At 32.5% G+C, this 26,022-nt stretch overlaps 1 protein-coding gene across 22 annotated transcripts in view; it reads right to left on the bottom strand.

Moving 5' to 3' along the window:
* Window positions 1-26,022, bottom strand: part of LOC132737123 (arf-GAP with GTPase, ANK repeat and PH domain-containing protein 1-like) — a 78,576-nt gene that overhangs the window by 30,710 nt on the left and 21,844 nt on the right. For 9 of the 22 annotated variants that reach the window (XM_060724365.1, XM_060724361.1, XM_060724358.1 and 6 more), the window contains exons 4-10: window positions 25,482-25,567; window positions 24,394-24,535; window positions 10,253-10,387; window positions 8,221-8,420; window positions 7,369-7,482; window positions 6,279-6,368; window positions 2,763-2,855 (exon numbers count right to left, since the gene is read on the bottom strand). In XM_060724365.1, coding sequence (XP_060580348.1) covers window positions 2,763-2,855; window positions 6,279-6,368; window positions 7,369-7,482; window positions 8,221-8,420; window positions 10,253-10,387; window positions 24,394-24,535; window positions 25,482-25,567 — 860 coding nt within the window. The remainder of the gene's footprint in view (window positions 1-2,762; window positions 2,856-6,278; window positions 6,369-7,368; window positions 7,483-8,220; window positions 8,421-10,252; window positions 10,388-24,393; window positions 24,536-25,481; window positions 25,568-26,022) is intronic. The other 13 variants (XM_060724359.1, XM_060724364.1, XM_060724372.1 and 10 more) reach the window with 2 other exon arrangements.

Here is a 26,022-nt window from a genome sequence, read left to right as displayed (position 1 = left end):
TTCCTAATGTCTTGCAACAGAACTGCTTTCAGCCATCAATATTATTATACCATAGTAAAATCAACAACTGATTTTAACCTGTACTATATGTGCACCAAAATATTGTGTATGTTCCACAATAATGTGACTTTTCCACAATATTATGTCTGTTCCACAATACTGTGTCAGTCCCACAATACTGTGTCTGTTCCACAATATTGTGTCACTGATAAAACTGTGTTTTGTGTGCCATTATAGACACAGCATCACTAACATATCAAAATAAGTATACAGATAAAATTGGTAGTTTCTATAATTGACTACATAATTATCTACACTAGAATATCTACATTTACTTCTCTCTCTGCAATATATATTTAAGAGTTACTCTAACATGAACTATCTACTTATTAGAAACATGAAAAAGACATGAAACTTGGCTCTAACTATTGCTTACACTAATATTAAACACTAACTTACCACTAAATAATGAATGTATGAAATAATGGTTCAGTGTATTCCAAAATGATGTTGATAGACTGATAAAATAGGGGTGTGAATGTGCTTACAGTCAATCCTGTGTATATTTAGTGTACATCCCTAGACAAAAGGAAGCTGACTTACAAAACCTCTAGGTTAAAAATCAATGCCATATGTGTCTGTTTATTTAAATAAATAAGGCATATTGAGTATTTTCTATAGGACCCTATTTAATTGATATTGACCAATCAAAATAAATCATGGGTTATATTATGTTGGCCTGAACAAACAGGTTTGACTGTATTTAGGGCTTGGTATGTAATGTTTGTAAATCACATGTCGGAGACGAGATACATCAATTTCACACCATACCCCTTTGTATGTTATAAGAGATATTATAGATCTATATAATGTTATACAATAGCTGTTAAAATATTATACCATATATATCATATAGCAGAGATTACACATGTATAATAGTGTAGGTCAGTTTAATATATCTATGATACACTGTATACAGTCCTTTACCGTATAATGAAATATTTCACACTCATTTTCACAATCTCACAAAGTTTCCGTGACCAAAGTGATACAAAAAGTTGATTATATAAACATAACTGTGAAGAAGAGGAAGAATTGTCCTACATAAAGTTCAAAACCCAGATTCAGGTACTTTTGATAAAAGTATACAAAAACACCTTATTGTACATGTAAAGGTCAGCAAACAGTTATATATGTAAGTGCTATTTGCTGCTTAATTACTTCTTTGAAAGTCTTCATGTAAAATGAACAGGACAATGAATTATTTCTTATAAAACAAATATTACACCTGAATATGAATGTTATTCCACCCCCCCCCCCCCCCACCACTGTCTCTCTGGGAAACTTTTGACATTTTGACAATAATTTTTTTTTGTGTGTAAAATAAACTAATTAACAAAGTCTATATCACTCCTATATACCCAAAGGTTAAGGTTAAGCAATTCGCTTAATACATGTATATCTGGGTTTGGAACCCTGTTTTGTCAGTCGAGACATAGTGCCGCAATAATTGACAAAATGTCATGTTTACGTCTTCAGAGACTCGCCTCTGAAACTCCACGTTATTAACTGTAGTTTGTAGGACATCGAGCAAGAGAAAAGAAGTAGAGAAGAAAGTGAAGTAATAATTCAGAATGGAGTATTTATATTCAATCTATTTATATACAGAAATAATGACAATATTGATGGGGAAAGAGTCAACAATGGAGGGAGAATAATGAAAAATGAATCCCATGTGAGCATGAAAATGAGCATGACTTTAATAATACTTGCTGCTGAATATTTCATTAAGTTCACGAGAAAACCACCGTTCTTGTTATTGTCCAATGCATTATTTTTTGTTATTGTATGCATTAATTTTTGTTATTGAACAACATGAGCATGTTTGAATATAGCTATTCTGATTCATGATGATTTAATTATAGCATGCAAATGTCATAAAAATATCAGGTTTCTCACATTTCTATGTATGGAAAAAGGTATCATATGATAATGACCTTTAAAATGACATAGAGTTACTAAAAGACTGTTGTAAATTTGTTTCATCACATGTTATTTTAATTGAAAATTTAGTTTTTTTTTAGGAAAAAACACTTAAGATGACTGTTGTTTTTGTAAAAAAGTCCATTATTTTATTCAGTTCAGACAAGATAACATTTAAACAAATTTTTACAAATGGTCAATACATTTTATGTGTAAGGAATTGTTTTAATCATAAAGTCTTCCTAAGTTAAAATGGAGTAGTACAAAAAACACACACTGCAATGCTATAATGATATTTATATAACAGCACTCATTATACAGCAATTAAAAGTTTTTCAAAATGAAGCCTAAAATCAAAATTTTTCAATGAGGTCAAAGGGTAAGACAAAGAGGTCAAAGGTTAAGAATATTATAATCAGCAGCAAGTATTAGATCATTATGAAGCTGGAGAAGCAATGTTTATGTGAGTAACTAAACTGCTCAACATGTCGTTCACTATCTCTGTTGCTAGGTTACAAAAGATTCAGTTTATATCAAGTGCTTAGTTACTAAGCAACCAATGGTCAGTTGCTAAGCAACCAATGACAAGTTGCTTAGCAACAAATAATGAAATGAAATCTTCACAGTATTAACAGGATTAATATTTTTTAATATATCCGACAAAGGAGAAAAACAATTCTCCATATAAAAAAGTATGACTTCAAAACATTTGTAGACTGGTAACCTAGCAACAAGAAGATATTTGCTTGTGTCACTTTCTACCTATCACACGCACTTACACTTAAGAAAGAAGATTTTAAAAACTTTGAGTTTTTCCGACTTAGAACTGGGGTAGTCTGTGATTGTGTAAACTGTCGAATGGTGGTAGCTCCCTGTACAGATGTAAATCAACAATAGCATGCAGTTGCTAGGATACAACAACAAAAATATCAGACAATCATGCTGCAAATGAAAAATGGCTGAATTCAGCCATAGGCAAAAGCCTACATTCAGATGTGACATAGAAATATGGAAAATAACATAATCATTACAGTAACATAAAATGCCAAGCAACAGATAATTAAATAGAACAATATTCAGGTTCATACTTGGAAAACACACATCTATAATGAAATGAAAGATGCAAAATAAATATGAAAGCAAAAAACAGATCAGTCAAATGTGCAATAACTAAAGCGCAAAAGGCTTTCCATAGTTGTTTGTTTAATGTAGACCATAGAAGTGTTTTTTGCTTTTACAAGTATTCAAATTATGTATGGCTTTCTTTTCAATGATTTAAATTATTTATCTTAAAGCTACTACTTTCCTACTCCTTGTTTTTTTAGTGTTTTTGAAAATAAATGTCACCGGAAAATAAATTACACCAAAGACATTAAACATATATTTAGGAAATATATTGCTTGTAGAAATATTAGAAATATCAGCTTATGAAAGTTTTGCCAAAGGTATAATTTTCAACTATTCTAACATTAAATTTTGTAAACATAGGTGTGTCGATCAGTAGCTTTAAGAAAATTTCAAAATGTTTAATCAGCGACAAAATAAGAATTACTCTCGTTTTTAATATATGTTGTTTTTGTTTTTAAGAATAAACAAACATCTAAGATTATGCCTAGTCTACAAAACACATCACAAAATCGCCTTCACATATTAGAAATATTGGATATATTAGCTAGGGTGTAATAAAACTGAAAATATAATCTCTTAAGCAAAAGTTTTTCCCGAAAATTCCAATTTTTTTCCTTGACAAATACAAGTAAGACAAGCACACCTGCGTTTTATGGTCAGCGTCCGACTCGTACGTTTTATCACATATCGCTTTGTACTCATGTGAGGTCTGTAATGCCTGACTTATCCAGTACTGCATAGGGGACGTTATCCGTGACGTCACAGACTTGTAGAGAAAATGTTTCCCGCATCGTTTCAGTTTAAGAAGTTTCTGCGTAGCTGCACTTTGCTTTTTCTCCGCATGTTGCGGCTTTACATAAATATCATCGTATTTTTACTCAATCCTTCATTATAAACTTAGTTCATCTCTTAATTTACTTAAAAACTATAATGTTACTTTTACTGAGGTATAATTTATTAATTCCATTAAGGATTACATGTTGTATAAAAGTATTGTTAAGGATTTAATCAAATTTGTTAAAGAATAACTTTAATAGTGTACTTTTATATAGATACAAGTTACATGAGTGGCAGATATACAGTCCATACAACCTAGTTTATAAACCAGCATCCCCAGGGTAAACTATGATAAAACCATTCCATCCTTCCCGAAAATAAATATCTCTAACTAAAATCGTAAAAGCTCTAATTTTGAACAGAAACCAAAGCAGCTTTGAATTTCACAGTCTAAGGTATTTTTTCACAGTCATAACCATACTGCTATATAACCTATACAATTTATACAAGCATATCAATGGTATGTCCAAGTAGCGATGTGGTTGAGCAGTTTTTGAGTCAGATTTAAGAGTTGCGCTCTAGGTTCAAACCCAGCCCGGAGAAAGCCGTTGTTTCCTTGAGCAAAGAACTTTACACTCATTGCTTAGAAATGGTTGTTTCCAGAAACAGATTTGATAGAGTATGTCTATAAGCTTATAGCTTCCTACACTATCAAACTATTTAAAATTCTGTATAAACTAACAGTATTTTCAGTCCTTAAAGCCAGAGTCCTTCATTAGCAATGACCCATGTTGCCTTACTTTCAATATTTAGACATAGCAGCATTTTTTGTTTATAACGCCCAGGTACCATTTTTTTCTTGACCATCAACATGACGTGTCGATTTCTTAGATGGCCTTATGTTGTTTAGTATCTTTACTGGACAACTGTTAAGCTTAATATGTTTTAATAGCATAATGTTACATTTCATTCCGTTAGTTTTCTGTATGAATTTTAGCATATTCCGTATTAATGTAGACTAAATGAGATTTATATGTTTATAAAGATACAGAAAGTTCCAATATAATGAATAAACTAGTATTATCTCCCCTTGGTCACCACATAACAGTATCTTTAAAGCATTGTTTACATTATCTATATGTGTAATATATAAATATAAATACTAGTATTTCATATACATGGGACAGACTGGTAGTAATTTAGTTAATATTTCATTTTAGCTATAAGCAGTTTTATTACACCCTCTCTAATACATTATGTCAGAACAGTGATTACAGGCATCAAGAGTACATGCACATTATTATCTTTATATGAGCCGCACTATGACAAAACCAACACCAGCATGGATCCCGACCAGCCTGCGCATCTGAGCAGTCTGATCAGGATCCATGCTGTTCGTTTACAAACCCTTTAACAAGTAGGGAAACTGATAGCGAACATCATGGATCCTGCTGATCTAGGTCCATGCTGGTCGCAAAACCATTACATTGGTTTTGTCATGGTTCGGCTCAATTTCATTCTTTATAGATCATGAAATAACAAAAGCTCCAAGGCGGCATTAAGCTTGATGAGATCAAATGAGAACAATGTCCAATCACTGCCTCTATTGCTGAACCCATAACCTTCTGAATTTATGTAATGGATTTGCCAGATTTTTAATTTAGAATAGTCCATTCATAGTTATAGGGATTTTATTATCAAAATACAAAATTAGGCTACCAACAGTATAAAACCAGGTCAGACTGCACATACGTGTAGGCTGGTCTGACTCTTAAACTGGTGACAAAGGCTAATCACTTTTAAGTTCCAACAGGTTAGGGGTTGACAACCTTAACCTCCCTTGAACTTCCCTGACATTATATCCAGCATTGCCCATTGTAATTTAAGAGGATCTTTATATCATATATCAAAATGTTGAAACAAAGCAGTAAATGGTTTAAAAAGCTGGTCCCAATTCTGAATTTGTGCCAGAATTATTGTTGTCAAAATGGCCACTAGCAGTGAATTAATATAAAGAATTTCTTTTTTGAAAATTTTCTCTCTTGTTCATTAATTCTGAGAAAACTAGTTTATTATTTAATAAAACAACTAATCTTGTGTTAAGATTAATGCCAAAAATAGCAAGCAATCTAAACTTCCCTATAGCAATTTAAAGATTTAAAATTGGAACATGAAAGTAATTTTGGAAATACAATTTTTGCCATTTAACAATTTTTGCCGTTAAGCCAAGCTACTGTGAGAAATGTTGAGAAGACACATTATGTTCTAGGGCATATTGAAGGGATAATGTCTTTGCAAACACAAAATGAAAGTTGAAAAAAACTGTGCAGTGATCAACATTACGACTGTGCATGTAATACGTGGAGTCTAACATCATAACTGAAACTTACACTGAACGAATTAGATTTCTGGACCGCTGTCGACTGTTTTTTACTTTTACGAGATGACAGAGGGGTAGAGTGTGGGTAATCAACGTCGTCCTACAAATAAATCAACATAAAAAACATGCCAACATGCAAACCAAAATAAAAATATCAATACAAAAACATAAGATAAGAAAGCTGGAAATTAAAAACTCAAAAATCATGAAATCAAAATTAATAGTACATTTATATGTTTAGTTATTTTTAGTGTCAGACCGGATTTTACGTAAATTTCATCATTTTGGGTTATCTGTTAACTGGACGTCATCTATACTGTCAAATGTAGGAGATAATGTTATTATGTTAACTTTTATGTTATGCATGGGCATATAAAATACATATACACTTAATTCATACCCAGTCCCATTTAGTATATAACCTTTGACCTACACAAATGCAGCGTTATGCACTATATCTATAGAGCCCAGCCTGCACTCAGTCAAGTCAACTTGTTACCAAACATTGTAACATAAAATATAATTAACCAAACAAAAAGATAAACATGCATAATTTTTAAAACGAAACTTAAAATAAAATATTAAAATGAAAAAGAAGCCATAGACACTGTAGAGTACTATATTGAAGCCATATTCATGTACATATATAATGACATCAAAAGTTGTGTGAACTAAACTATACAGTATCAACTAGTTATGTAGCAGCTAATTTTATAACAGAATAAAACCGCTCATCTTTCAGTCATTTTGTATCTGAAAGTGCCCTAGCTACTTAAAATTTCACAATCTATTTCAATAGATTGATACCTTTGACTTTTCAGCTACCAAAATCAAGTATAACCACTTCAGAAATCATTGAATTTTATCACATCAAAAGTCTAACTCAATAAATTAAGAAAAGGTATAGCTTTCTCTTTTCATTACGTTATACAACATTCTTCAGGTGAAATTCAAGCGAAATTCACACAACTTATGACCTTTTACTTGAAGACACACACAATATGTCACATGACCAAGAGAAAAAGACATGTGATACACAAGTATGTCACATGACCCTTAGTTATGGTCACATGATACACACAACATGTCACGTGACCAACCTCTTCCTCTGGTGGTGGTTGTTCTTTATGTTTATGTTTATCTTTCTTCTTCTCCGATTTGTCTTTCTCTCGAGATTTTTCCTCTTTTCCCATGTCTTTAGGTGTTGGCGGTACCTTTAAATACGTCAAATTTTATTAATTTGTAACAGAACACTGTAAAACAGATTTTTCCCCTTTTCCCATGTCTTTAGGTGTTGATGGTACCTTTAAATATGTCAAATTTCATTAAAATGATAAAACTATAAAACCCTGATTAATAGAATTGCCACCAGAGATTGTTATCTCGTTATATCTTGAAATTGTGATTTTAACCTACTTACTATTGATTTTCCAACATTTAACAACAGAACCTGAATGTGTTTTTGAAACACTAAAGCTTGCCATTGATTGGCTGTTTGAAGGGTCACAAGGTGACCTGCCATTGGTGTCCATCAGATCCTAATGTGAAGCCTTATTTAAGAGTGGATTTTAAAGGATTGTCAATAAACAAATTGGAGAGCAGGGCTGCAAATCATAGAAAGTTTTAGGTGTATTCTAAGTCTTAGGCGATAAAATCAACTTTTGGACTTACTTAAAACTGTTATGTCTTCAGTTAAATAATGTAGACTATACATGAATTAATTCCCCTGAGAAAAGAACTACAATGACTGACCCTTTATTTGCAATACATGTATGTAAATGCCCATCAGCACTGCTACTCAGAAATTAACATAGGAGTCATAAGTTAGAACATTTTCTTTGAAACTCATAACTGTCTCAGTTTTGGTCTTAAGACTGATTTCAGACATAGTTCAAACTTTATTTAGTAAAAGCTTTTAATATTTCATCAGAACACTTTCAAAAATAATTTACCTGTGCTATTACATTTGGATCGTTCCTGGTGACTAAGGTACCACTGCTTGATGTTGATTGGCTACTAGTGCTGTGGGTATCATACGGTTTCGAGGTCTGGGTCATGTAGTAAGGACGTTGTGAGTGATTTGGGGTACTTGGCACATTTGGTAGAGCTGAAGGCATACTGGGGTAACGAAACTGAACTATTCTAGAACAAGCTGAAATTAAAAGTTAAACTTAAAGAGAAAATTGTTACCTTTTTGCACTGAAATTAAAAGTTACAGAAAATGTTGTTATTTTTTTGTATCTTATTTCATCTGTGCAGCATATCATCACAGAAATATAATACCCAAAGTACTGCTTTACATGCTGCATTAACATTTATCACACTAAATATCTAAAATAAAATAGTCCATCATTCAATACAAAACCATTTTTAGGTAAACTTTTATAAATAGTACAGATTGACCAAAAACCAGTGCAAATGTGCAAGCTGATCTTGGTTTGCACTGGTCGCATTGGTAGATTCAGTCACACCCGGCAGGCTAAGGGTTTAAACCAACCTTATTTAGTACTTATAAAAATTTATTACATTAAAATATTTACCTAATATTTTGCTGATGAAGAGTTTTCCAAAGTAATCAACATATTAAAGAATTTTTCCTCATAAAATAAGTAATGTATATTAATTAACAATTGTTTTGTTTTCATGACATAACTTCCTGTTTTAATATCAATGAATGTTAATTAAATCCACAGCTTCCTGTCTGTAATATATGAACATAGCTTATACTTGGCAAGTTCTTGTCAGTTTTGTTTTTTAATTTTCTAAACATGACTTGAGATATTCTTGACCACAGGCACTAGACACAATTAATAACCCATATACGCTGATAATACTATATTATAAAGAATATTATATATATATATATATATATAGTATTATGAGCGTATATGGGTAAATTAATTGTGTCTAATGCCTGTGTTCTTGACCATGTCCTCTTATTTTCTAGGACTTACATCTATTAACATTGTGAAGGTCAATATCGCAACTTTAAACAATGCTGCTCCATTACTTCAGTTATAATGAGGCAAGTGAGTATAACCAGTGACCTTACGTTAGTTATTAAAATAGCACACTGACATTTTCAAGTTCTATAGACCCATCTTAAGATTTGAACCCAAAAAAGTGAAGAGACAGTGATTCCAAGTAATTTACTTCAACCATTTGGTTATCAGTGTCCTAGATCATTGCATCAGTATTAATAGATCCCTACTTTGACCTTTTTATTTGAATAACAATATATTTAACTATGTTCTTTCATTAACAAATACACTGTGGTGAAATTCTTACTGAAATCTACAAATCTGATAATTTGAATTGGAAAGATTAGGGCCATGTTGGGATCCATGCATTTCTTTAAGGTTAACAGATTTTCTTTTAGCTAAAATACAATTATATACTTGAACTTCAGGCTACATAATTCTAAAAAGCATTCATAAAGTAATTTCTTAAATCATTTTTCAACATTTCAACTTTTAAAGCCATGTCAAAAATGTCTCCCAAAACAGAACAACCATATATCGATAATACTGTCACTTTTACTTTGGACATCCAATAAACCTCCAAATTACTTTAAAACAAAAAGTCTTGCCAACTGCATATATACAATTATGTCACGATAATATATGTCAACCAGACGCATCTCATAAAATTTTCAATTTCTGTTCCTTTCCTTTGACGAATGTTCGTTTTTTGACAAGAATTTACATTTTCTTACACATCAAGATTCTATAATGGTCACTTTGAAAAATTATGTATAAAAGAACAGTAGATGAGTTTTATGTATTTCTGTAACCATTAGTAACGTACAGACAAAACAGATACCAAATATTTTTTTCAAACACTATATTCTAACAAGTTTGTGTTTATAATCTTATATTGCCTCGAATGAGGGAAAATAAAGGTAAGAAAAAAACAACTATATTCCAAAAAGTTTCTGTTTATAACCTTATATTGCCTCGATTGAGGGAAAATAACGAAACTTACCATCTTGAAAGACTCTTTCAACATTGAGACCATAAGTAGCACAGGTTTCATAATAAGAACATCGCTTCAGATCGTTGGCTAATTTACGGGCACGTGTATCGTCTATCACTCGTGGATTACTCTCACTGATCGCATCTGAAATGTCAATTATTCATAATTAATAATTAATCATAAAATTTCGTAAAAACATAACCTTAAATGAATCGTAAATATATATATTTTTTAGGTACCTGATGAACAATAACATAAATATATATGAAAAGAAACGAAACAAAATATAAATTACCTTTTAGCACTTCCAAAATATGTCAATATTAATAGTCTGTTACATTTGTTATATATATAAAATATATATATCTAAGTCAATTATCTACTCTTCGATTTTCTTCCTACTTGTTTTTTTTTTGTCACCACCGACCTCTGCTATTTCACTATAAATATTGCCAACCAATAGCCGTATATTATACCAACATTATCTAGACGTGTGTCTCTAGATAGCGGGATATAATAGACAGCCTGTGTCGTATATAGATTTCTGTAACAATATTGTAATTGACTCGAGATCATCTCATTTATTACTATATAGCTATAACTTGACCATTATTATGAAACCATATTGATTAATTGCCCTGCTCGTATCAGTTCTGTAAATAAAATCTCTATATAGAGCAGTGCTGTATAAAAATTCCTCTCTCAGCAACTCTTTATTACCCAGAATCAGATTTGCCGGATTTTATGAAAAAGTCTTCTTGGTTTGCTTAGAAACATGCCAATAACTTCAGCAGAAAACAAACTTTGGCTTAAGCCAAGTTCTCAATTCCTTAAAAGAAGTCAATAAAATGACGGTTGACGTTTAATGATATTTGCAATAGCAACAAAGGAAAACACGGTTATGCAAAAGATGCGCCATCATGATTTGTAAAGTCTAGAAAAATATGAAAATCTAAAGGATAATAAAATTCAATAAATCAATATTGGATCTAAGGCAATGCATTGTTTATCTTCAAGTCACTGTTTATCTTCAAATATCTTATTTCCACATACTTACACGGCATTTTATTCTAAGGAAACTGGGTCCTTTCATAAAACTGAAGGGTCTACATATATAAGTACCAGCAAATGTATGACAGAAAATTACTAGAAGTAGCCAGGTTGCAAAGGATTTTACCTGGCTAACAGGTCATAATTAAAACAAAACAGCCAATTCTATCTACCATAAACTGTCCGAGACAAAAAAGAATAATATAAATTTCCTATATCATGTCTACACTTTCCTATCTAAAAGTGTCTGAATGTTGTATTGATGGAATAATTGGTTCACATCAAATATCTAGGTAATATATAATACAATTAAGCCTACGATATAGTTTCAATATATAACAGAATTAAGTACAGGATAAAGTAATGCCAGTAATCGATATACAGTCCAGGCACTGTAACCTATCACTGCCTAACATTGCTCTGGTTATTTATTTCCATGTTGCAGACAGTATGCAGATGAAACATTTCCCTAAATAATCCTCCTCTACAAATCATCAGAGTAACATTTCAGATGTCAACCCCCACCCCATCCCCCAAACAACCATAGACATTCAAAAGATTCATAGGCTGTCAAAAAAATCAAATATAAGCAGCCAGACTATATAACCAAGGTACACATTATTGTAGAATCAAGTTATAGAGGGGGAGGGAGGTCTCAGTTACTTAAGCACCAGTACTGAAACTTGTTATTAATCCACAAATGATAAACAGCTTCAGATATTATCAGTTAAGTCAGCAGAATTTATCCTATAGCCATAAGCTTAATGTCATTCATCCAAACTGAAACCATGCTTGAATCATTGACCAATTAACATTACTGTGATTGATAGTGAAACCAGGCTTCTTTGGCCACTTACTTCTCTAGGTTTGAATCCCAATTCTTTTATGGAGGAAGTATCATACCAGTTATGTTACGGAAAGCTGGTGATTTTACTCAATGGACAATACACAAATTCATTAGAATTATTCCATAACCTACTTTCTTTACAGACTTGTCCAGCTCCCATTCTTTGAAACCATCAATAATTAATTTTGGGGGATATCAAGATGAAAAACTTTAAAGTTAGTCAGCCAACAACAGTCTGGTTAGACTGCCCACAAACTGGTCCAAATAAAGGGATGTGCAGGCATGGCTAATATCTTTGGGTTTCAGCAAAGGGAAGGGTTAAGATAAGTACACAATGGAATCAGATTAATAACTACAACTCAAGAATGATATGATTTCTTGATATTGGACCAATATAAACAGTCTTCAACTGATCATAACCTCTTAAAAACATTACATTACATACACAAGTACAAAAAAATATTTTTGCAACATTTCATGCGTACTTTTTTAAAAATCAAGACAGATCATAAATAAATCTCCAAACATTCAAAATAATCCCGTAACTGCTTCAAAACAGCCTGATGGTCGAATAAATCCCTAATTACACCTACATAACTGTTGAAAACAAATTAACCAAATAGTTTTATAATCCTCGGAAAAAAAAATACTTGAATATGTTTGAAAATCTTTTTAACCGAATTATTCCCCACATATATTCCACATAAAAAACACAAAGAAACTGGGAGCCCTTCACAGTATTCACATAAAGAGGTATTTACATGCAGGTTTGTAACTGTTTTTATCATTTGGGGATATCTCTGTATCTTATATATATCTACAAGGGACCTAGGCTGCTCTAGAATATTAACTAAAGTAGCATTATCTACTTTCATCTATAGCTCCACAGGAGACAAAATATCAACATTACATGTACAATCTATACATCTTTTTTTCCTTCTTAATCTTTAACATTGATCAGCTGAATTTGTAAAATACACTTGTTGCCCTACTATGTAATATTGTATATAAAACTGTTTCATTGTCTTAGCCTTTCTGAAACCAAAGGAAGTAAGCCTTTGTCACCAGTAGAGAGCCAGGCCAGCTTGTAAATCCATGCAGTCTGATCAGGCTCTACACTGTTAGCTGACTAACATTAAATTTTCATCTTGATACCCCCTAAAAATGATAATGGACAGTCCCAATAATCGGAGCTGGGCAAGTCTATTTAAGAAAATCAGCAGGTAAAGTTAGATTAGCATTAAATTTTATCTTTATATCCCTAAAATTAATAATGGATAGTCCCAATAATTGAAGTAAAGTGTTAAAGAGATTGCAATAAAAATTATCATCAAATTTAAGCACAGGGGTCAGGTCAGATTATATGGATGTGCAGGTTGGCTGGGCTTAATACCCATGACATAATCCCACAATTAATATTATTGTTTGCGCTCTGAAAGTAAAAACTCTATAAAAATTCCTGCAACACTGAGCATTTTGAAATGTGATAAACATCTGAGATGTCTGAAGTCACATATCAGAGCCAGATTTTTGTATGTGCTAATCAAAAGCAACACACCAGAGATTAATTGAATGCACATTTATGATGTTGTCATCAACATTAACTCCCCTGTGATGCTTCTTGTTCATTCAACTTCATTAACAATTTATCACTTACAGTATTTAATTATAGATGGCATTCCTTTGTTATTAAACATATCAAAGTCACATGGGCAATGAAAAATTCCATTCCAAATAATGTATCATATTCAAATTGCATTAAATATTATGCATAATTTTCTTGTTTTGTTTTATTTTTTACTACGAAAAGTATACAAACATTTCTTAAAATCCAACAGAAGCAGTAGTAGGGATGGGAGGAAAGTTAAAGGTCATTTGGCTCTTCCAACCTTGACCTTTCACATCATTGAGTTAACATCGCATGAGCACTAACCTAACCCTGATCTTTGACAATGATGAATTACAACATGGTGATTAAACATTAATTTAAAGGCAACTATCCAATGTTATTTTGTTTTTTCCTCCAAATATAAGTCAAATATTTTTGTTGACCAGAAGCCAAGAGAAGGTATATGTATATTTATTTTTCTGAGCTGGCCACACTACATGAGAACAGTTTGTCTGATTAAAATATCTCCTTCAAGGCTAACTGATATACCTTTTACTAATTACCTTGTATGTTTAAATGATAGCAGTTGTTTTGGTATGGTGATCAAGATGGTATAAAGTTTCCACAGGAACACCTGGCAACATGAGGGTGCATTCTCTTCAAAATCTCATTACACATTTCAAAAACAAAGAAATGCAAAGTGAAGGCTTTCGTTTAACTTGCACCAACATTATTAGGTTATAATTTATAATATAATACTTTAAACTCTAAAGCCCTATGGAATTTTTTCAGACATATAGGGGCACCTCAACTCAACAAGAGAACTTATAAAAGCTTTATTTTAAATGGCTTACTATTATCCCATGCAATGTTGATAATTAATATCTCATTGCCCACAGCAAATGAGAGACAAATTTATTAAAGGGCATGGCATGTATTGAAAACATATTAGTACTGAGAACAAGAGATTTTATGAAAGTTTGTTTGTTTGTTGTTGTCCCAATTGAACCCATTCATATCTCAGAGGTTGGTCAACCTAACCAGCTTTTCTGGATAACTTACCAGTAATTACCAATTTCTCCCACATGGCTGAGAGACAAATAATCATCAGAGATCAATTGTCAGTGGCGAAATTTTGCCTCAACTAGGGATCAAACCAGTAACCTCTGCATTACAAACCCAATGCTCTCCCTACTGAGATAAATGGGCGGACAAAACAAATTTGTATCAAGTACAACAGATTTCACAAAAGAAGCTAACTTCTAACAGTTTCAGCAACATGCACTTTCTTTGAATGATTTACGATAAGCTCAAAAAACATTTCAATTATTGCCAGAGATTGAAAGATACTAAACAAGCAAACATTGCATCTTTGTTTAGAAACATGACTCATCTTCAGGAACAACATAAACAACAAAATCAACAAACACTGTCAAAACTGAGAGATTTTCAAATATTCCAATGACAGTTTTCCCACAATGCACCTGTAGGCAATACAAATATTCATTGCATACCTATCAAAACGATTGGAAAACAATGTATACAATCACAAATTACCTTTGAAAAAATCCTAATATTTCCTATCTTATACACTGAACACCTCCCTAGATGTCTATTAAACACTTCAAATTCATATTATTCATTATTATTATTCATTATTTACGACTGTTTCATACTTCAAAAGCCTTTTTTAAACAAATAAAGCCCTAATTTCCTGTAGAGTTTCATTAACCTGATAACACCACCTGACATAAAGAACCTTCTTCCTCTTATTTTGTTTGGTCGTATCAAGCTACTTGACCATTCACTTCACTAAACTATTTTAAAATATGAACTTTCCTTATTTGCATAGCACTGTTGTATTAGATAATATGAGATAGAATGAGATTTTTTATCAATAAAATATCAATTTGTTATCAATTTATAATAATAACATGTATTTGTGTAACAATGTTTTAATCAAATTGTGCATGCATTATCTTATCAACAAGTAAAGAACCATTTTTTCAACTCAAGTCACTGCTTTTATACCTCAAAGGCTACAGCCAATTTCCCTCATAGGACACAGCCAATTAGAGTAACAGGACACAGACTTTTTAACCCATATGTCACAGTCATTTTAATCAATAGGTCACAGCCATTTTAAACCTATAGGTCACAGCCATTTAAACCCATAGGTCAGTCATTTTACATAATAAGTATCGGCCATTTTACCCCATAGGTCACAGCCATTTTAACCCATAGGTCACAGCCATTTTATCCCATAGGTCACAATCATTTCACCCCATAGCCCCATAGGTCACAGCCATTTTACCCCATACGTCACAGCTATTTTTCTCCATAGGTCACAGTCACTTCACCCCATAGCTCAGAGCCATTTTACCACATAGGTCAAAGCCAATATTACCCCATATGTCACAGCTATTTCACCCATTTTAACCCATATGTCACAGCCATCTTTCCCCATAGGTCACAGCCATCTTTCCCCATAGGTCACAGCCATCTTTCCCCATAGATCACAGCCATCTTTCCTCATAGATCACAGCTATTTTGCCTCATATGTCACAGCCACTTTTACCTCATGTATCAGGGGTACTGGATAGTTCAGTAGGTCAATGTGAGAGAGAAGTTTACAATACAACATTTTCCTTAAAATTGTCTGTAAAGGTAGGTATTCAATAGTACTTGAATGCAATGTTTACAAAACGAAAACTGGAATAAAAGTTAAGTACACATCTTACATTCATTCACATACTGTTTACATCTGTCCAGGACAACAAAAACAGGTGAGATGCTGTGAATTGTCCCCATCCACTTAAAACTTTTATATTCAACATGAAGTGGGGTCATTACAAATACAATATCTCCATGTTTTACAATTTCCTATCTATCTTAATATGTCAAGGGCCACTTGAACCTATCCTTACAAATCCTACTACTGAATTGTACATCAATTACAGACAATTTCTTATTTCTCACCTTCTGAAGAGTTACAATTAAGCCCACAAGCTGACATAATTTATACACCTCTGTAGTCATATGGTAAAAGAACACATTTTTTGTTGTAATAAATTAAAAATTCTTTGAAGGTGGGGAAGCAATAGTTGTAATAATTGAGTCTGTTCACGAGACAATGAAAAGTGCAACACTATCCTTAGCACATATTTAGCCCTCATGTCTCACGTATCTGGCCCTCCCTCGCACATCTCTCAGTCTCACCCTCCCTAGCACATGTCTGCCCCTCTCTGGCACATCTTTTACACACTCTGGCACATGTCTGACCCACCCTGGCACATGTCTGGCCCTCCCTAGAACATCTCTTGACCTCCCAAACACATCTCTCATTCTCCCTAACACATATTTAATCCTCCCAAGCACATATCTGGCCCTCCCTAGCATATGTCTGGCCCTCCCTAACACATCTCTTACCCTCCCTAGCACATCTCTTACCCTCCCTAGCACATCTCTCACCCCCCCCTAGCACATGTCTGGCCCTCCCAAGTACATCTCTCGCCCTGTCTGGCACATCTTTTGACCTCCCTAACACTGGCTTAAATTATAAGCAGTATTTTATCCTCAATACAAAAAGTATTAGAATCAATGATTCCCGGTGGACCAGAAAAATATATCAACACTGAGATGTCAAGTAAGCCTATAATTTCTTTAAGTTACCAAATACAATATTCCCAGGGAATTCACAGAAGACCAGCATAACAACCTATGCTAAAGATGACCAAAAGAAATATTGTCCATGTTTCCATAGTAACCTTAGGTTAAGCCTCTCCTCAAAATATTTTAAGCAATAAAACATTAAGCAATATATCAATTAAGAGCCATGCACTTGGTTTTTAAATCCACACTAATGTATCAGTTATTAATATCCTATATATTTTTTTTTTAATTTATCTTATCTTAAAGCAAAATTCATAAATAGTAAGGCATCTGTAAACAATGGCTTGAGACTGTACTTAAACTGGCAAAATGTGCAATAACGGAAATATAGGCAGAACAATCAGAAACCAGCATCTGGTTTGTATAAAAAATCCTGCAATTATTTCACAGACAACCATGACCAGATATGAAAACCCACAGAACAACACAGTTTACAAAATGCATCACCCAATGCACAGGCATTCTATTGTCACATGCCAGATTTCCACCATGCAGCTATCTTCCGTTGTTTAAACTTAAACCCACTTAGTTTATGAAAATTTCACTTTCCTCTTTTGAACTACCTAAATGGACATCATTTTTCATTCCAGTTTGGAACTGTCCAAAATTAAATTGAGGGATTTCGAGATATAAAAATACTAAAGCAAATGAGCCGCTTCACGACAAAACCAACATAATGAGTTTGCGACCAGCATGGATCCAGACCAGCCTGCGCATCCGCGCAATCTGATCAGGATCCATGCTGTTCGCTCACAGACCCTGTAACAAGTAAAGAGACTGATAGCAAACAGCATGGATCCTGATCAGACTGCGCGGATGCCCAGGCTGGTCTGGATCCATGCTGGTCGCAAACGCATTATGTTGGTTTTGTCGTGAGGCGGCTCAAATCAGCCAGCAGTATAGCGTCTAGTCAGCTGGTCTGCCTCTATTACTGGTGCCTTTTGTCAAGTCATTACTGCAGCAGCTAGCATTCTGAGTTAGTTAAACTGCCATCATGGATTAACACACAAGATTTGTTGTTGTTTTTTCATGCAATTTTTACACAATGCCACCTGATACAAAATTTCAAACTATTTCCTCTTGCCAAAATCATTTCCTCATCTGTCATAAAAGACATCCCCTGTCTTAAAATTGCTGACAAAGAAACTTGTAACAATTCCAGTGCAGAGAATTAGAGGATTCCTCTTCAGTCATAAAACTATGTCCCTTGTTATATTTCATTGGCATGAAATGTTTGCACTTCCCCTTCAGTTCTGACTTCAGCAAATTCTTATGCAACAATTTGTATATTGTTTTTCTTTCCTTTTCCTCCTCTTCTTATCCTTTTCCCCCTTCTACTTATAATAAGTATTTCCCTATTGCTCAACATAATTCATCAACTGTTGTATATTATGCTACAAAATGACCAGTATGTCAAATTGAATTATATCTACCTTGTACTCATTAATATTAATTAACCTTTTACATGCTAAATTTCTCAAATGGACTTATCCAGCTGCAATTTTGGAAATGTCCATTATCAAATATGGGGGGTATCAGGATATAAGATCACCAATTGGTCAGAATACAGTATAGAGCCTGGTCAGACTGCACGGATGTGCAGGCTGGCCTGGCTCTATACTGGTGGCAAAGGCTAATCACATCCCAGCAAGATAAGGGTACACTATCATAATTACATATGTCATGCTTATTAATTCATTAGCCTTAAGTTTTATGCATAACAAAAATGTTAATCCAATTAAATTACAATTTAAAATTCCACTAAACATGAATTGACTCACATTCAAAAACTCACTACAGTTGTGCACTATTTCAAATCCAAAACTTGCCACACTCTAAATTTCAAAACATATTCATTGCATGAAAAATGCCATGTTGTTGAATAAATTTGAAATAAACTAAAGATAAAGCAAGTTAAGGTTTTTGATAACCTTTTTCCTCACCTATCAAGTTTCATATTAAATGTGTTTTTTTTTTTATTAGATAGCATTTGAGTCATAAACCAAGAGCAGACTACTCTACTTATTTACCTGCAATAACTTTGTCTGCTTTCTTCACTTGATTTAGTAGAAAAGAATTTGCAGCTTTTATTATTGACCTGAAAGTTTTACTCTTTTTTTTGTAATTTCAAGCCACATCAACACTGTAAAAGTATGGCAGTGTTTCCTGCTTCACGGTGGTGTAATATTTCAGGTGCTCTTGCATGTGTTTATTTCAGGCATAAGCGGATTTATGAGACATAGTAGATATTCAGATATTCTATAACCTACTTCCATAGCTTCCTCTATGGAAGAATCCAAAGTCCCACGTGGGATTTGAACCTAAAGTGGTGAATGATAAGTGTTTAGAAGTCAGCAACCTTAACAACTCAGCCTATTATTAATATTATGTATTTTTCAATAATCTGAATAGGGGTCATTTTTTGACTAAACCAGAGGGGCAATTATTGAATGATGGAAAATAGCAACTTACTAGAACTGCACCTAAAAACCAGAGCAAAATTTTATCAGTTACAAAAGACTATAATTGTCAAACTAACTTTGAAATCAGAGCTGAAGTTCTATCAAAGCCATTCAATACAAAATTATAAATATAACAAAGGCAACCATGTCTTTTGGCAAGACAAAATCATTAAGATGAAAATGGTACATGGCTGTCAACAGCATCATTACATTGAAGTTTTTGATAATGTACTAGTTAAGTTGGATATTGTAACTGAAATTTCACCAATACTTGAAAACCAGACTTTTGCTTCATTTCTACAGAAGTTTTCTAAGAACCTTAACATGAAAAGAAAGACAGATTTGAGCCAGAATTTATCAACGTTTTAAATCATAAACATGGTACAACGCTAGATAAAGATGCAACTGCTCATGTTTTAGGTATGTACAGATTTAAATCATTATTAACACACATTTTACATCAAGATTAATTAGAAATAAATGTTCATAAAGGGGTGTTACCCCTTTGAAGATAAAAAAGTTTTATTGTATGTACATCAGAGAACATGGTTTTTATTTTCATAGAGCATTATCCGATTTAAATCTTAATCAAATCCACTCTGTAAAGGAAATTAAAATTCTACAGTATCATTTATTTCCCTTTCAATCTTCAATTTTCATTCCAGTAAGTTGTATGAAACACAACATAGGAAAATAATGGCCAGTATTTCAAACATTTTCATGAACAACAAACACATTTCTCAATTATCAACCTGACTCCCACTCACCTTACAACCCCAAGGAAATAAATGGACAGTAAAATGGAAATAATTGAATTTCAGGTTATCATTCTCTCTTTAGGATGATTTTTATTTCAACAAAAAGATTTTATGATTGCATTTAATTCTTCTCTCCAGAAAAACTTCTAAATCTTTAACACCCACGAAATAGGTGAAATATTGAAATTAATTGGCAAAGAAAATGAAACATTTTTAAAGGAACATTAAAAACAATGTCCATATGACATGGATGCCCCAACATTCTGCTGTTTTGTCAATCCTGATAAGCTTGACAGCTGAACAAATCTATGTCCCCCTGTCCCCCAAGCCATCCAGTCAGCTCAATAGGTAGAGCAGGTAACCTGGGTTTGAGTCCCGGACTGTGCTGGACATGTTTGTTGTGATAAATCATGAAATCCTTTCTACGGTTATTCACACTGTACCTCTGCTCCAGCATGTAAAAATTTTGCAGATGCGTAATATGTCCCTACTGCAGACTATTTGACTCTTCAGTTGTTTTCGATTAATGAGGGACACAGTGTTTAGTTAGACCTAACTGCACTCATTTCACTTGATCTATTTATAGCACAATGTCATATTTGTTTTAAATTTCCGGAAATAAATACACAGATTACTCTTGAACAAAAACATTTTTTTTTATCATTCATCAAAAAATGAGTTAATTACATTTTGCTTGTTTAGAACATTTGTTAAATTAATACAACCCATGCACTAGCAGGAAAACACTCTAATAACTTCATTCATTTTTCTTTTAATTAGCCTTTTACTAATGCAGAAATATTGCTCAACACTGTGCTATGATCATTACAGAAACAATTGGCCCATTGATGTATAAAAGAAAATGTGTTTAGATATGTATTCCAGAAATTTATCTTGGAAATTCATTTCCCCAGAGAAACTTTAAGTCTAATTTCGAGCTTCAGTGAAATAATTATTTTCATTTAGAAACTCTCATATACAATTCTATCTTTCTATTACTATATCAATTTGTTTATATTCTTGTAGGACTGATTTTTGCAAGAAACCCCATTAATCATCTGAGCCAAGAAAATGTCACCCATGTTTGGTAATTAATGGGATAATCTACCGATTCCTATATTTATCTACCTTTTTCAATGGGTTTTCTACACTGCAATAAACACCAAAATATAAATTTGAGCCGTGTCACGACAAAACCAACATAATGCTTTTGCGACCAGCATGGATCCAGACCAGCCTGCGCATCCGCGCAGTCTGATCAGGATCCATGCTGTTCGCTATCAGTTCTCTACTTGTAATAGGGTTGGTAAGCGAACAGCATGGATCTTGATCAGACTGCATGGATGCCCAGGCTGGTCTGGATCCAAACTGGTCGCAAACGCACTTTGTTGGTTTTGTTGTGATGTGGCTCATTTATTAAGTAATCTGAAATAATGTTACATTACATAAGAGACTAGTTCATTTATCTTGTCTGGAACATGTTTAATATCAATTATTGTTATCAACAGGGACTTAATTTATGATTTTTGTAGTACATGTAGTTATATTTTCAAAAATGTTAACAATTAAAAAAAAAAACCTGCATTATTTACTGTATCTCTTGTTATTCAGAAAGTATAAAATATCCATAAAAGTTACATTGACATTACAAATGAAAGCTACAATTCTCTTGATGAATCAGCAAAATGTTGAGAAAAAATAAACATAAAAAGTAAATTAAGAGTTTAAGAATATTTAATGCATAAATATTCAAAATCCAATGAAATGCTCTTTGTGGTTTGTCCACAGTAAGGCTAAGATCACTTTTACATAATAATACTATTACTGAATTTTTATCCCTTTAATATCAATTTATCATAGAAAGGTCTTTTTCAAAATATTTTTTTTTAAAGACTAGATGCTTTAAGAAAAACAAACAAATACAAATTTACTAATCAGGTTAAACACCACCAAATCTTAGACCCCTGCAGTATATCATTTTACTTGACCATTTGTTAATACATTTTAATAACATTTAATACACTGTACTAAGAAATATGGAAATTCCACCTGACACGGCACTATCTATGCCTGGAGAAGGTTTCTGGGGGCATACTTGAGGAAGTATCAAACATCTTATCCTAAATATCTCCATGTTGCCTTCACCTGCTTTATCTCAATATTACAAAACTCAAATTAATAAACGAATAAAATGTATATCTTTTTCAAAAAAAAAAATCTGTTTGTGTCTGGAATATCGTTTACTATGTCAATTCACAGTAGTCACGCTTATGTGAATGTCAAATGTCAGAGTTAAGGTTTCAAACTACTAAATGATACCACATTGATGCCATGGATTATCTAACAGAAAATTTTGATGTTACGAAAAAAAATTTACAAAGTTTTTATATAAACACTTAACAGAAAATTTTGATGTAAGTGACATATTTCTTTTTCTTTTCTTATCTTTTGGTTCCAATAACATATATAATCATTTCACAATCACATTTATCCATGAATCCTTTTGAGAATAATTATGAAAGTAAATAAAGGAGCTAACCCCTGTTTAAGAAGGAGTAGAAAAAGTAGCAAAAGTCATGGGTGTAAATGATTTAACTTATCTTTACGTTCAATCGGCAAAACTTAAAACTTTTATCTTGTTTTTTTATCTCAAGTTTTTGCACCAGTTAAGCCCATCTGATAGCAGCATTCTTCCAGCTATTAGATAATTTCCAAGAGCTAATAAAAATAACTCCGACTAACTGATGCTAGACTTCTGTAAGATTGTGAGTTTTCATCAGTTCTAATCTTAGATAATGTCCTCTGTACACTTTCCAAATGAATACCATAACAGCAATAAGATTCACAGAATCAGTGCCATTTTGCCATTTTAATGATAAATTTACTCGTAAATGTGACTTAGGTGAGTTTAGTAAAGAAATTAACTATTCATACAAAAATATTGAGTATAGATAAGATTATCAAGTACAAAAACAATATAACCATATAACACATGCCATATAACTTCACTCTTCACTATTGAATGACATAAAAGTTCACACTTTAATAATGAATGTCAAGTTCACACTTTAATAATGAATGCCAATTAATATATTGCTTTCAACAGCAAAATGCTATATAATTTTGTATTTTTTGTCTGGAAAATATAACTAGGTATCTTGGAAAATAAATGCCACAAAAGTGCATTATCTTTGCAATATTACAACATGACTACATTAACAGATAAATCTGTCACATTACTACATACTTAGGCACAAAAATAATCAAATGCCACTTAACTTTTTTTTATTTATTGTTGCTAATGGAAATGTATGCAGGCAATAATTACAAATATTTATATGAGTATGAAGATGTTTTAGTAATTTTTTTCAAGGTTATTGCAGCTGATATAGGAATTGCCTCTGTTTTAAAAGGAAACTAGAAGTCTGTCCATAGGACATGGAAGCCACCACATTTCACTTTTTTATTGACAGTCTACACAACAGCAGGACAGCAACACAGACAGAAGGGCAGACAGACAAACAGACAGACAGGGGCAAATCTATCTATGGTTCCCTGGCCTACAAGGTGTAAAGCATACCTAGGACCCAGTTTTAAGTTTTAAGTAATTTAAGTTGGATTAGCAGAAAAATGAACATGTGATGCCTGTATTTCATTTCATACATTAGATATGTATGTCATATAGAATATTAACTGAAAATTATGGAACCTGTGACATGCTTTTGATTACTACTCTGTAAATGAGTACATACCTTGAGTACCAACAAGTATAAGGGGGATTTCTGCAGTATTTCTGAAGTGTGTCATCTTCAGGTAGTATTGATAGACGGACTGAAAGCTGATCTCATTCTCCAAACTGAACACAAATATCACAGCATCTACCCACTGAGTAAACTGTCAAAGAAAACAGTTCTTAATTATAATATCTATAAACTGTGTAAACTATCAAAGAAAATAGTTCTAAATTGGACCATCTATTAAATGATTAAACTGTCACAGAAAATAGCTCTTTATAGTTTATTACAACATTTTACCACCGAGTAAACTGTCAAAGAAAATAGTTCTTAATTACAACATCTACAAACTGACATTACAAAGAAAGTAGTTCCAAATTTTGTGATCTCTCAACTCAGTGACAGTAAACAAAAATTAGATAACATCTATGAAATTAATTTCTTTCTACAATAACGTCATTGATTGTTCATAGCCAAATTTGCAGAAATAAATTTCATTGGATGCTCAAATCAATCTTTGCAAAAACTAATACATGAAAATTTTTCTAGGAAAACAAATTAATTCAACAGAAAAATTACATCAAAAGGATGACATTCAATATTTTACAACAGAAACTAATCTTTCATCCTCTCCAGACCCTCTCACTTTTATCAATACCTACTCTTAAAACATAATAAGATTTTTTTAAGAGTGTTAAAACCTTTCCAAGCAAAATAGTTACATATACTTCATAATTTTATCATGATTTAATGACAATATACTTGAAATGTGCTATGTTTTATTGAATTGTTCAAGAAAATGCCACTTTCAAAATAGAATTCAAGAGGAACACAAGTACTTTTTAATAGAAAATTTGATGAACAAAGAGACATAAATAACTAGACCCCTTTCTTTTGCAAAGCTCTTTCTTACAAATACCAGATTTATAAAGTCTTTGTTCTAAGAAGAATTATTGGTTTATACTTTTGTATATGAAACTTTTTAATGTCAACACTTTTGAATGAGAGAAATCACTTGACAAGAAACATTTATTTCAAAGGATGCGCAATTTCAAAGCTTATACATGTGAAATTTCGAAAAAAAAAACACTTTTTTTTTTACTTACTTGCATTTCAGGGGCCCCTCCTTCATCACGTATCAAGAGAAGATAACTCTGTCCATCTATGATCACTTCTTTTTTAAATCGCCCACCTGCAACACAATGAATAAAGGTAGTTGCAAACATTTACAAAAGCCACTGAACAATTTACAATCAACATAATATCATATTAATTTACTTTAATAGCAGGCTGCAATAGGATAAACCTACCAGAATTTAAAACATCAGATTCTTAAGTTCTCAGAGACTCTCATGCTAAAACCAGTACCAATATTACAATTGAAACTGACATGACGGTTGTTTTATTTAAGTGCAATATGCCTATGCCACAAGTACAGAGCCAAACCAGTCTCTACAATTATGCAATCCTACCATTCCCTATATTGCTGACTGCTTTTACTTTAAGCATTTTGATATCTAAAGCCCCCGACATTAACAAATTGTCATATTAGTGCAGTAATGGATTAAATCCTTAAAAAACTTAATAGGAGTTAACCCGTTACTGCAGTATGGTGACAAAATGACAGTTCCATATTCAAGGTAGGAC

The sequence above is a fragment of the Ruditapes philippinarum genome, unplaced genomic scaffold (genome assembly GCF_026571515.1).
Source record: "Ruditapes philippinarum isolate M1 unplaced genomic scaffold, ASM2657151v2 ctg1146_1_1_1_1, whole genome shotgun sequence".
NCBI lineage: Eukaryota > Metazoa > Mollusca > Bivalvia > Venerida > Veneridae > Ruditapes > Ruditapes philippinarum.
Note: the sequence above shows the minus strand (reverse complement) of the source record. Positions and strands in the feature narration are given on the sequence as shown.